Source organism: Hyla sarda, unplaced genomic scaffold (genome assembly GCF_029499605.1).
Source record: "Hyla sarda isolate aHylSar1 unplaced genomic scaffold, aHylSar1.hap1 scaffold_67, whole genome shotgun sequence".
Lineage (NCBI taxonomy): Eukaryota > Metazoa > Chordata > Amphibia > Anura > Hylidae > Hyla > Hyla sarda.
The window spans coordinates 131,663-144,948 of NW_026610686.1; the positions used below are offsets into that span (position 1 = coordinate 131,663).

At 53.2% G+C, this 13,286-nt stretch overlaps 1 protein-coding gene across 1 annotated transcript in view; it reads right to left on the reverse strand.

Annotated features, from left to right (window-relative positions):
• Positions 1 to 263: 263 nt before the first annotated feature.
• Positions 264 to 13,286, reverse strand: part of PUF60 (poly(U) binding splicing factor 60) — a 44,831-nt gene continuing 31,808 nt past the window's right edge. The window contains exons 8-11 of the mRNA XM_056554329.1: positions 13,029 to 13,219; positions 10,635 to 10,770; positions 8,327 to 8,562; positions 264 to 697 (exon numbers count right to left, since the gene is read on the reverse strand). Coding sequence (XP_056410304.1) covers positions 398 to 697; positions 8,327 to 8,562; positions 10,635 to 10,770; positions 13,029 to 13,219 — 863 coding nt within the window. The 3' untranslated portion in view covers positions 264 to 397. The remainder of the gene's footprint in view (positions 698 to 8,326; positions 8,563 to 10,634; positions 10,771 to 13,028; positions 13,220 to 13,286) is intronic.

The window sequence follows — 13,286 nt, forward strand, 5'->3', positions numbered from 1 at the left end:
AGGCAAACTGTGTGGAAAAGACTGACACAGAACAAGGGAACGACACTGAGGCTGCGTTGCTCCTTCTAGGTGAAGGTGGCGCCAAAATCATACGCCAGATTTTCGGTTCTCTTTTAGTAGAGAAAACATTCCATGGACCCCCATGCAGACGGCCTCGTGAGCAGAACTTCAAATCCAGCTCTGGAGGTAATGGGGGTGTGAGGCCAAGAATCGGTGCGGACATCCCCTCCCCCACACAGCGGCTGAAAACGTCAGTAAAAAAAACAGATTAAAAAAAAAAAAAAAAGCAGACGATTTATTACCCAGAATCCTACATGGCAGAATGAGGACAAATCCACAGTTAAAAAATAAAACAGTACGAGGACAATGAGGGAGGATGGGGGTTATAGTCCGGGGCTCACGCCGATAGATCGCTGTTATCGAACCTTTCCTGGTCATAAACTTCCGCCACCACTTTCCGTCCGGCGAACCAGCGGCCGTTCAGCGCTTGGATGGCTTTGTGCGTCTCGCTGGCCATGGAGAACTCCACAAATATTTTTACTATGATTTCCGCGTCTTCCTCCTCGCCCTGCTTCTCCTGGTAGATGATCACCCGGTTCACGGCGCCAAACTTGCCGCATTCTTCCGTCACCTCCCCCTCCAAGTCATCATCAATGTCTCTCGGATCCACCATGTTACGTAGAACCATGACTGTGGACTGTGACGGAAAACAGAGTCATACGCTAGACATAGTACAGGTTCTCCCTCCGCCTCAAATACAGCCGCCATATACATCCCAAAATACATGACCCCCGCCCATCAAAATACAGCCGCCATATACATGACCCCCGCCCATCAAAATACAGCCGCCATATACATGACCCCCGCCCATCAAAATACAGCCGCCATATACATGACCCCCGCCCAAAATACAGCCGCCATATACATCCCAAAATACATGACCCCCGCCCATCAAAATACAGCCGCCACATACATGACCTCCCACCACACAGAATACAACCACCACATACATGACCTCCCACCACACAGAATACAGCCGCCACATACATGACCCCCCACCACACAGAATACAGCCGCCACATACATGACCCCCCCCCCACACAGAATACAGCCGCCACATACATGACCTCCCACCACACAGAATACAGCCGCCACATACATGACCTCCCACCACACAGAATACAGCCGCCACATACATGACCTCCCACCACACAGAATACAGCCGCCACATACATGACCCCCCACCACACAGAATACAGCCGCCACATACATGACCTCCCACCACACAGAATACAACCGCCACATACATGACCTCCCACCACACAGAATACAGCCGCCACATACATGAACTCCCACCACACAGAATACAGCCGCCACATACATGACCTCCCACCACACAGAATACAGCCGCCATATACATGACCTCCCACCACACAGAATACAGCCGCCACATACATGACCTCCCACCACACAGAATACAGCCGCCACATACATGACCTCCCACCACACAGAATACAGCCGCCACATACATGACCTCCCACCACACAGAATACAGCCGCCACATACATGACCCCCCCCCACACAGAATACAGCCGCCACATACATGACCCCCCCCACACAGAATACAGCCGCCACATACATGACCTCCCACCACACAGAATACAGCCGCCACATACATGACCTCCCACCACACAGAATACAGCCACCACATACATGACCTCCCACCACACAGAATACAGCCGCCACATACATGACCTCCCACCACACAGAATACAGCCGCCACATACATGACCTCCCACCACACAGAATACAGCCGCCACACACATGACCTCCCACCACAGAATACAGCCGCCACATACATGACCTCCCACCACACAGAATACAGCCGCCACACACATGACCTCCCACCACACAGAATACAGCCGCCACACACATGACCTCCCACCACACAGAATACAGCCGCCACATACATGACCTCCCACCACACAGAATACAGCCGCCACATACATGACCCCCCCCACACACAGAATACAGCCGCCACACACATGACCTCCCACCACACAGAATACAGCCGCCACATACATGACCTCCCACCACACAGAATACAGCCGCCACATACATGACCTCCCACCACAGAATACAGCCGCCACATACATGACCTCCCACCACCACATACATGACCTCCCACCACACAGAATACAACCACCACATACATGACCTCCCACCACACAGAATACAGCCGCCACATACATGACCTCCCACCACACAGAATACAACCACCACATACATGACCCCCCACCACACAGAATACAACCACCACATACATGACCCCCCACCACACAGAATACAGCCGCCACATACATGACCCCCCCCCCCCACAGAATACAGCCGCCACATACATGACCTCCCACCACACAGAATACAGCCGCCACATACATGACCCCCCACCACACAGAATACAGCCGCCACATACATGACCTCCCACCACAGAATACAGCCGCCACATACATGACCCCCACCACACAGAATACAGCCACCACATACATGACCCCCCACCACACAGAATACAACCGCCACATACATGACCTCCCACCACACAGAATACAACCACCACATACATGACCCCCCACCACACAGAATACAGCCGCCACATACATGACCTCCCACCACACAGAATACAGCCGCCACATACATGACCTCCCCCACACAGAATACAGCCGCCACATACATGACCTCCCACCACACAGAATACAGCCGCCACATACATGACCTCCCACCACACAGAATACAGCCGCCACATACATGACCTCCCCCCCCACACAGAATACAGCCGCCACATACATGACCTCCCACCACACAGAATACAACCACCACATACATGACCTCCCACCACACAGAATACAGCCGCCACATACATGACCTCCCACCACACAGAATACAGCCGCCACATACATGACCTCCCACCACACAGAATACAACCGCCACATACATGACCTCCCACCACACAGAATACAGCCGCCACATACATGACCTCCCCCACACAGAATACAGCCGCCACATACATGACCCCCCCCACACAGAATACAGCCGCCACATACATGACCTCCCACCACACAGAATACAGCCGCCACATACATGACCTCCCACCACACAGAATACAGCCGCCACATACATGACCTCCCACCACACAGAATACAGCCGCCACATACATGACCTCCCACCACACAGAATACAGCCGCCACATACATGACCTCCCACCACACAGAATACAGCCGCCACATACATGACCCCCCACCACACAGAATACAGCCGCCACATACATGACCCCCCACCACACAGAATACAGCCGCCACATACATGACCTCCCACCACACAGAATACAGCCGCCACATACATGACCTCCCACCACACAGAATAAAGCCGCCACATACATGACCTCCCACCACACAGAATACAGCCGCCACATACATGACCTCCCACCACACAGAATACAGCCGCCACATACATGACCTCCCACCACACAGAATACAGCCGCCACATACATGACCTCCCACCACACAGAATACAGCCGCCGCATACATGACCCCCCACACAGAATACAGCCGCCACATACATGACCTCCCACCACACAGAATACAGCCACCACATACATGATCCCCCCCACACAGAATACAGCCGCCACATACATGACCTCCCACCACACAGAATACAGCCGCCACATACATGACCTCCCACCACACAGAATACAGCCGCCACATACATGACCTCCCACCACACAGAATACAACCACCACATACATGACCTCCCACCACACAGAATACAGCCGCCACATACATGACCTCCCACCACACAGAATACAGCCGCCACATACATGACCTCCCACCACACAGAATACAACCGCCACATACATGACCTCCCACCACACAGAATACAGCCGCCACATACATGACCTCCCACCAGACAGAATACAGCCGCCACATACATGACCTCCCACCACACAGAATACAGCCGCCACGTACATGACCTCCCACCACACAGAATACAGCCGCCACATACATGACCTCCCCCACACAGAATACAGCCGCCACATACATGACCTCCCACCACACAGAATACAACCACCACATATATGACCTCCCACCACAGAATACAGCCGCCACATACATGACCTCCCACCACACAGAATACAACCACCACATACATGACCTCCCACCACACAGAATACAGCCGCCACATACATGACCTCCCACCACACAGAATACAACCACCACATACATGACCCCCCACCACACAGAATACAGCCGCCACATACATGACCCCCCCCCCCCACAGAATACAGCCGCCACATACATGACCTCCCACCACACAGAATACAGCCGCCACATACATGACCCCCACCACACAGAATACAGCCGCCACATACATGACCTCCCACCACACAGAATACAGCCGCCACATACATGACCCCCCACCACACAGAATACAGCCGCCACATACATGACCTCCCACCACAGAATACAGCCGCCACATACATGACCCCCACCACACAGAATACAGCCACCACATACATGACCCCCCACCACACAGAATACAGCCGCCACATACATGACCTCCCACCACACAGAATACAACCACCACATACATGACCCCCCACCACACAGAATACAGCCGCCACATACATGACCTCCCACCACACAGAATACAGCCGCCACATACATGACCTCCCCCACACAGAATACAGCCGCCACATACATGACCTCCCACCACACAGAATACAGCCGCCACATACATGACCTCCCACCACACAGAATACAGCCGCCACATACATGACCTCCCCCCCCACACAGAATACAGCCGCCACATACATGACCTCCCACCACACAGAATACAACCACCACATACATGACCTCCCACCACACAGAATACAGCCGCCACATACATGACCTCCCACCACACAGAATACAGCCGCCACATACATGACCTCCCACCACACAGAATACAACCGCCACATACATGACCTCCCACCACACAGAATACAGCCGCCACATACATGACCTCCCCCACACAGAATACAGCCGCCACATACATGACCCCCCCCACACAGAATACAGCCGCCACATACATGACCTCCCACACAGAATACAGCCGCCACATACATGACCTCCCACCACACAGAATACAGCCGCCACATACATGACCTCCCACCACACAGAATACAGCCGCCACATACATGACCTCCCACCACACAGAATACAGCCGCCACATACATGACCTCCCACCACACAGAATACAGCCGCCACATACATGACCCCCCACCACACAGAATACAGCCGCCACATACATGACCCCCCACCACACAGAATACAGCCGCCACATACATGACCTCCCACCACACAGAATACAGCCGCCACATACATGACCTCCCACCACACAGAATAAAGCCGCCACATACATGACCTCCCACCACACAGAATACAGCCGCCACATACATGACCTCCCACCACACAGAATACAGCCGCCACATACATGACCTCCCACCACACAGAATACAGCCGCCACATACATGACCTCCCACCACACAGAATACAGCCGCCGCATACATGACCCCCCACACAGAATACAGCCGCCACATACATGACCTCCCACCACACAGAATACAGCCACCACATACATGATCCCCCCCACACAGAATACAGCCGCCACATACATGACCTCCCACCACACAGAATACAGCCGCCACATACATGACCTCCCACCACACAGAATACAGCCGCCACATACATGACCTCCCACCACACAGAATACAACCACCACATACATGACCTCCCACCACACAGAATACAGCCGCCACATACATGACCTCCCACCACACAGAATACAGCCGCCACATACATGACCTCCCACCACACAGAATACAACCGCCACATACATGACCTCCCACCACACAGAATACAGCCGCCACATACATGACCTCCCACCAGACAGAATACAGCCGCCACATACATGACCTCCCACCACACAGAATACAGCCGCCACGTACATGACCTCCCACCACACAGAATACAGCCGCCACATACATGACCTCCCCCACACAGAATACAGCCGCCACATACATGACCTCCCACCACACAGAATACAACCACCACATATATGACCTCCCACCACAGAATACAGCCGCCACATACATGACCTCCCACCACACAGAATACAACCACCACATACATGACCTCCCACCACACAGAATACAGCCGCCACATACATGACCTCCCACCACACAGAATACAACCACCACATACATGACCCCCCACCACACAGAATACAGCCGCCACATACATGACCCCCCCCCCCCACAGAATACAGCCGCCACATACATGACCTCCCACCACACAGAATACAGCCGCCACATACATGACCCCCACCACACAGAATACAGCCGCCACATACATGACCTCCCACCACACAGAATACAGCCGCCGCATACATGACCCCCCACACAGAATACAGCCGCCACATACATGACCTCCCACCACACAGAATACAACCACCACATACATGATCCCCCCCACACAGAATACAGCCGCCACATACATGACCTCCCACCACACAGAATACAGCCGCCACATACATGACCTCCCACCACACAGAATACAACCACCACATACATGACCTCCCACCACACAGAATACAACCACCACATACATGACCTCCCACCACACAGAATACAACCACCACATACATGACCCCCCACCACACAGAATACAGCCGCCACATACATGACCTCCCACCACACAGAATACAGCCGCCACATACATGACCTCCCACCACACAGAATACAGCCGCCACATACATGACCTCCCACCAGACAGAATACAGCCGCCACATACATGACCTCCCACCACACAGAATACAGCCGCCACGTACATGACCTCCCACCACACAGAATACAGCCGCCACATACATGACCTCCCCCACACAGAATACAGCCGCCACATACATGACCTCCCACCACACAGAATACAACCACCACATATATGACCTCCCACCACAGAATACAGCCGCCACATACATGACCTCCCACCACACAGAATACAACCACCACATACATGACCCCCCACCACACAGAATACAGCCGCCACATACATGACCTCCCACCACACAGAATACAGCCGCCACATACATGACCTCCCACCACACAGAATACAACCACCACATACATGACCCCCCACCACACAGAATACAGCCGCCACATACATGACCCCCCCCCCCCACAGAATACAGCCGCCACATACATGACCTCCCACCACACAGAATACAGCCGCCACATACATGACCCCCACCACACAGAATACAGCCGCCACATACATGACCTCCCACCACACAGAATACAGCCGCCGCATACATGACCCCCCACACAGAATACAGCCGCCACATACATGACCTCCCACCACACAGAATACAACCACCACATACATGATCCCCCCCACACAGAATACAGCCACCACATACATGATCCCCCCCACACAGAATACAGCCGCCACATACATGACCTCCCACCACACAGAATACAGCCGCCACATACATGACCTCCCACCACACAGAATACAACCACCACATACATGACCTCCCACCACACAGAATACAGCCACCACATACATGACCCCCCACCACACAGAATACAACCACCACATACATGATCCCCCCCCACACAGAATACAGCCGCCACATACATGACCTCCCACCACACAGAATACAGCCGCCACATACATGACCCCCCACCACACAGAATACAGCCGCCACATACATGACCTCCCACCACACAGAATACAACCACCACATATATGACCCCCCACCACACAGAATACAGCCGCCACATACATGACCTCCCACCACAGAATACAGCCGCCACATACATGACCTCCCACCACAGAATACAACCACCACATACATGACCTCCCACCACACAGAATACAGCCGCCACATACATGACCCCCCACCACACAGAATACAGCCACCACATACATGACCTCCCACCACACAGAATACAGCCGCCACATACATGACCTCCCACCACACAGAATACAACCACCACATACATGACCTCCCACCACACAGAATACAGCCGCCACATACATGACCTCCCACCAGACACCACTCCATTCACAGCCACCATACAGAAACCTTGCACCCAAAGTAAAGCCACCAAACCACCCCAAAAAAACTCAGCTACCACAAACCAATCCTTCCCCCCAAAACATAGCAGCCGTACCCCTTCCCATCAAATCACGGCCGCCATAGTGAATCTAAAGCCCCCTCAGCGGACACTCACCTCCTGTTTGCGCATCAGCTTCTGCATGACCATGTGACGGGCGCTGCTCCCGGAGATGCTCATGTGCTCCTGCTCGCTCAGCATCTCCGGCCGCTCAAACTCCGGGGCCAACTCCTCCTCCTCCTTCTCTTTCTTCACCTCCATCTGCGCCAAAGCCGGGGGGCTGGAGAGGATGGGGTTAACCAGCCCCACTTGTGGTATGGTCACCGGGAGAGTAGGCCGCACTGGGGTCACACCTACAGCGAGGAAAGGAGACGCCATTCATAAATCTGCGCGACCGTGTGTGATCCGAGGGCTAAAGAATATCTGGTACATGGGAAACCGCAAACACTGAACATGTGCGACAATTCTGTGCCCCCCCCCCAAGAGGTCATTAACCCCTGACAGAACAAGTTACTCCTCGAATTCCATAACCATTCCTCTTATTTATCCCATCTACAGATCCATATGGGGCTTATGTTTTGCCCTACGTAATGGCTCCCTTCATAATACCGACCTACGATGGCCCCGACATACGATGCTTTTGTATGTCGGGGCCATCGCATAAACGGCTATCCTCCAGCACAGACTGCTTCAGCTGCCCCCGGATAGCCGTTTACGGTGCCCCGTGTGGTCCGCTGACGATCACTTACCTGTCCTCGGGGCTCCGGCGCGTCCTCTTCGGGATCCCCTGCATCGTTGGCGCTCTCCATCGTCGTCATCACGACGCCGCACGCCGTCCCGTCATCCAATAGGAGTGGCGTGTGTAGCGGCGTGATGGCGGCATCGGAGAGCGAGGATGCCGGGGAAGCAGAGGCCTTGCCGGAGCGTCGGGGACACCTCGGGGACGCGGCGACAGCGATGGAAGGCGACATCCAGGGCAGCGGTGACGAGCGGTGACGGTCCGGAGCGGCGGGGACAATTGAGTATAACTTCCTCTAATAGTGGTCTTTAACCTGCGGACCCTCCAGATGTTGCAAAACTACAACACCCAGCATGCCCGGACAGCCAACGGCTGTCCGGGCATGCTGGGTGTTGTAGTTTTGCAACATCTGGAGGGTCCGCAGGTTGAAGACCACTGTCCTATACTTTTCATTGCACGGATCCCTCAACATACGATGGTTTCAACAAACGATGGTCCATTTGGAGCGGATTACCAGCGTATGTTGAGGGACCACTGTATATATAAAAACTCCCTACAGTGGTGGGTCGGGGGGGTTGGTCGGGGGGGGGGGGGGGGGAATGTTCTGTGCACGTTTTCACCCCGTGGTACAGTGAACAGTGTTTGCAATGAAAAGAGCAAAAATATCACATGTAATAGTCTCCTATATGGACAAAAATAAAATAAAAAAGAAGCAAAGAAAATGAAAAAAAAAAATAAAAAATAATAAAATTACGGATTGAGGCGCAAAAAAAAAAGTCTCTCATACCCGGGTAAGGAAAAATAAAAGTGTTACAGGAGACAAAATACAAATAAAAAAAAAAAAACTATTTCATTATAAAAAGTTATAATTTATTAAAAGTAGTAAAATAAAAGAAAATCTATATTGGGTTTGATTGTAATCGTACGGGCCTACGGAATAAAGAGAACGCCTCACTTATACTGCACTGCCTAGAAGCAAAACTCCGCAAAAGTTGCTAATTGGCGTGGATTTTTTTTTTTTTTTCAATTTTGGCCCACAAATATATATATTTTTTTCTTGTTTCTCTGTAGATTTCGGTGGTAAAATTCGTGATGTCATTACAAAGTACAATTGGTGGCGTAAAAAAAAAAACAAAAAAAAACCCATCATCATCACCCCCCTAATATGGGTCCTAGGGTTATGGCTAAAAGGCGAGAAAAAAAAAATACGAAAAAAATTACTGCATTTTAATGGGTTAAAAAACAACACTTACAGTCTCCCTAGGGCATTGTTTCTCAACCAGTGTGCCTCCAGCTGTTGCAAAACTACAACTCCAAGCATGCCCGGACAGCCGTTGGCTGTCCGGGTATGCTTGGAGTTGTAGTTTTGCAACAGCTGGAGGCACACTTGTTGCTTACTCAGTGTAATGCTATTAAAGGGATTTGATTATTTATGGGAGATCTGCTTGTGTATATCGGTCACGGCAGACAGAGGGATACAGATGGTGGTCACCTCTCATCCACAGCAAGTATCGGGGGGGGGGGGGGTGGGGGGGTTAGCAGCGCAGGATCCATCACATTTAGTTTTCCTCTCTTGGCCATATTATTCTTCCAATATAACAATATGGCCGACCGTCTATATTCCAGCTGGAGACTGGACGGCCATTATGGAGACTAAGGGAGAACCATACAGTGCAAGTCACTTACCTGTAATAACACCAGGGGCTTGTGCCGCCATGACAGCCTGCGGTAACGCCCCCAGCGGCTGAGCAAGGGTTAGTGCTGGTGAGACAAGTCCAGGACTGGTCAGCGTGCCAAGGACCGCCGCTCCGGCTACAGCTTCCTACAGGAAATAGAGACAAAGACATAAGACTCAGTGATCACAAGAGAGGACGAGCTATTAATAACCATTAGTCTTCATGTAGGTTATGTGTGAGGACAGAGGAAACACGACCCGGCGACCAGTCATCACCACAATACACGACCCGGCGACCAGTCATCACCGCAATACACGACCCGGCGACCAGTCATCACCACAATACACGACCCGGCGACCAGTCATCCCCACAATACACGACCCGGCGACCAGTCATCACCACAATACACGACCCGGCGACCAGTCATCACCACAATACACGACCCGGCGACCAGTCATCACTACAATACACGACCCAGCAACCAGTCATCACCGCAATACACGACCCGGCCACCAGTCATCACCGCAATACACGACCCGGCGACCAGTCATCACTGCAATACACGACCCGGCGACCAGTCATCCCCACAATACACGACCCGGCGACCAGTCATCACTACAATACACGACCCGGCCACCAGTCATCTCCACAATACACGACCCGGCGACCAGTCATCACCACAATACACGACCCGGCGACCAGTCATCACCACAATACACGACCCGGAGACCACTCATCCCCACAATACACGACCCGGCGACCAGTCATCACTACAATACACGACCCGGCGACCACTCATCCCCACAATACACGACCCGGCGACCAGTCATCCCCACAATACACGACCCGGCGACCACTCATCCCCACAATACACGACCCGGCGACCAGTCATCTCCACAATACACGACCCGGCGACCAGTCATCACTACAATACACGACCCGGCGACCAGTCATCAATACACGACCCGGCGACCAGTCATCAATACACGACCCGGCGACCAGTCATCCCCACAATACACGACCCGGCGACCAGTCATCTCCACAATACACGACCCGGCGACCAGTCATCACTACAATACACGACCCGGCGACCAGTCATCAATACACGACCCGGCGACCAGTCATCAATACACGACCCGGCGACCAGTCATCCCCACAATACACGACCCGGCGACCAGTCATCTCCACAATACACGACCCGGCGACCAGTCATCACTACAATACACGACCCGGCGACCAGTCATCCCCACAATACACGACCCGGCGACCAGTCATCAATACACGACCCGGCGACCAGTCATCAATACACGACCCGGCGACCAGTCATCGCCACAATACACGACCCGGCGACCAGTCATCGCCACAATAAACGACCCGACGACCAGTCATCCCCACAATACACGACCCGACGACCAGTCATCCCCACAATACACGACCCGACGACCAGTCATCCCCACAATACACGACCCGGCGACCAGTCATCGCCACAATACACGACCCGGCGACCAGTCATCGCCACAATACACGACCCGACGACCAGTCATCCCCACAATACACGACCCGACGACCAGTCATCCCCACAATACACGACCCGACGACCAGTCATCCCCACAATACACGACCCGGCGACCAGTCATCGCCACAATACACGACCCGGCGACCAGTCATCGCCACAATACACGACCCGGCGACCAGTCATCGCCACAATACACGACCCGGCGACCAGTCATCGCCACAATACACGACCCGACGACCAGTCATCCCCACAATACACGACCCGACGACCAGTCATCCCCACAATACACGACCCGACGACCAGTCATCGCCACAATACACGACCCGGCGACCAGTCATCGCCACAATACACGACCCGGCGACCAGTCATCGCCACAATACACGTCCCGGCGACCAGTCATCGCCACAATACACGACCCAGCGACCAGTCATCACTACAATACATGACCCGGCGACCAGTCATCACTACAATACACGACTCGGCGACCAGTCATCACTACAATACACGACTCGGCGACCAGTCATCACTGCAATACACGACCCGGCGACCAGTCATCACTACAATACACGACCCGGCGACCAGTCATCACTACAATACATGACCCGGCGACCAGTCATCACTACAATACACGACCCGGCGACCAGTTATCCCCACAATACACGACCCGGCGACCAGTCACCAAAGCACTGATCTGTTCAATTGTCTATAAAGACAGGTGATAACGACAACAGGAAAAAAACAGACAGACATGAAGATGCCTGATAAAGTTTCTTATAAACGCCCATATAAAAACACAAGAATTCAGATGGGAAGCAACCGGCACACAGCTATGGTTCTGCTGGCAGCCATATTGGCTGCAGTCATAAGGCCACAAGCTATCCTGCTTACCTGTGCTGTGATCTTGGCGGTGGCAGCAGCGGCGGCGACAGCAGCGGCAGGAGGCAGACCCCCAGGTGTGGCTGGCGTGAGGAGGGGCATGGGCGGCGTTACGGCTTTTCCTACTCGAAGATACTGACCACCCAAATCAAACAAGTTCATGGAGGAAACTGCATCCTGGGAGGACTGGGCCTTCTCATACTCTGTAAGAGGAAAGAATGGTTAGCGCTATGGAGAGCGGCCCCCTATACATCAGATGTACACTGCTGG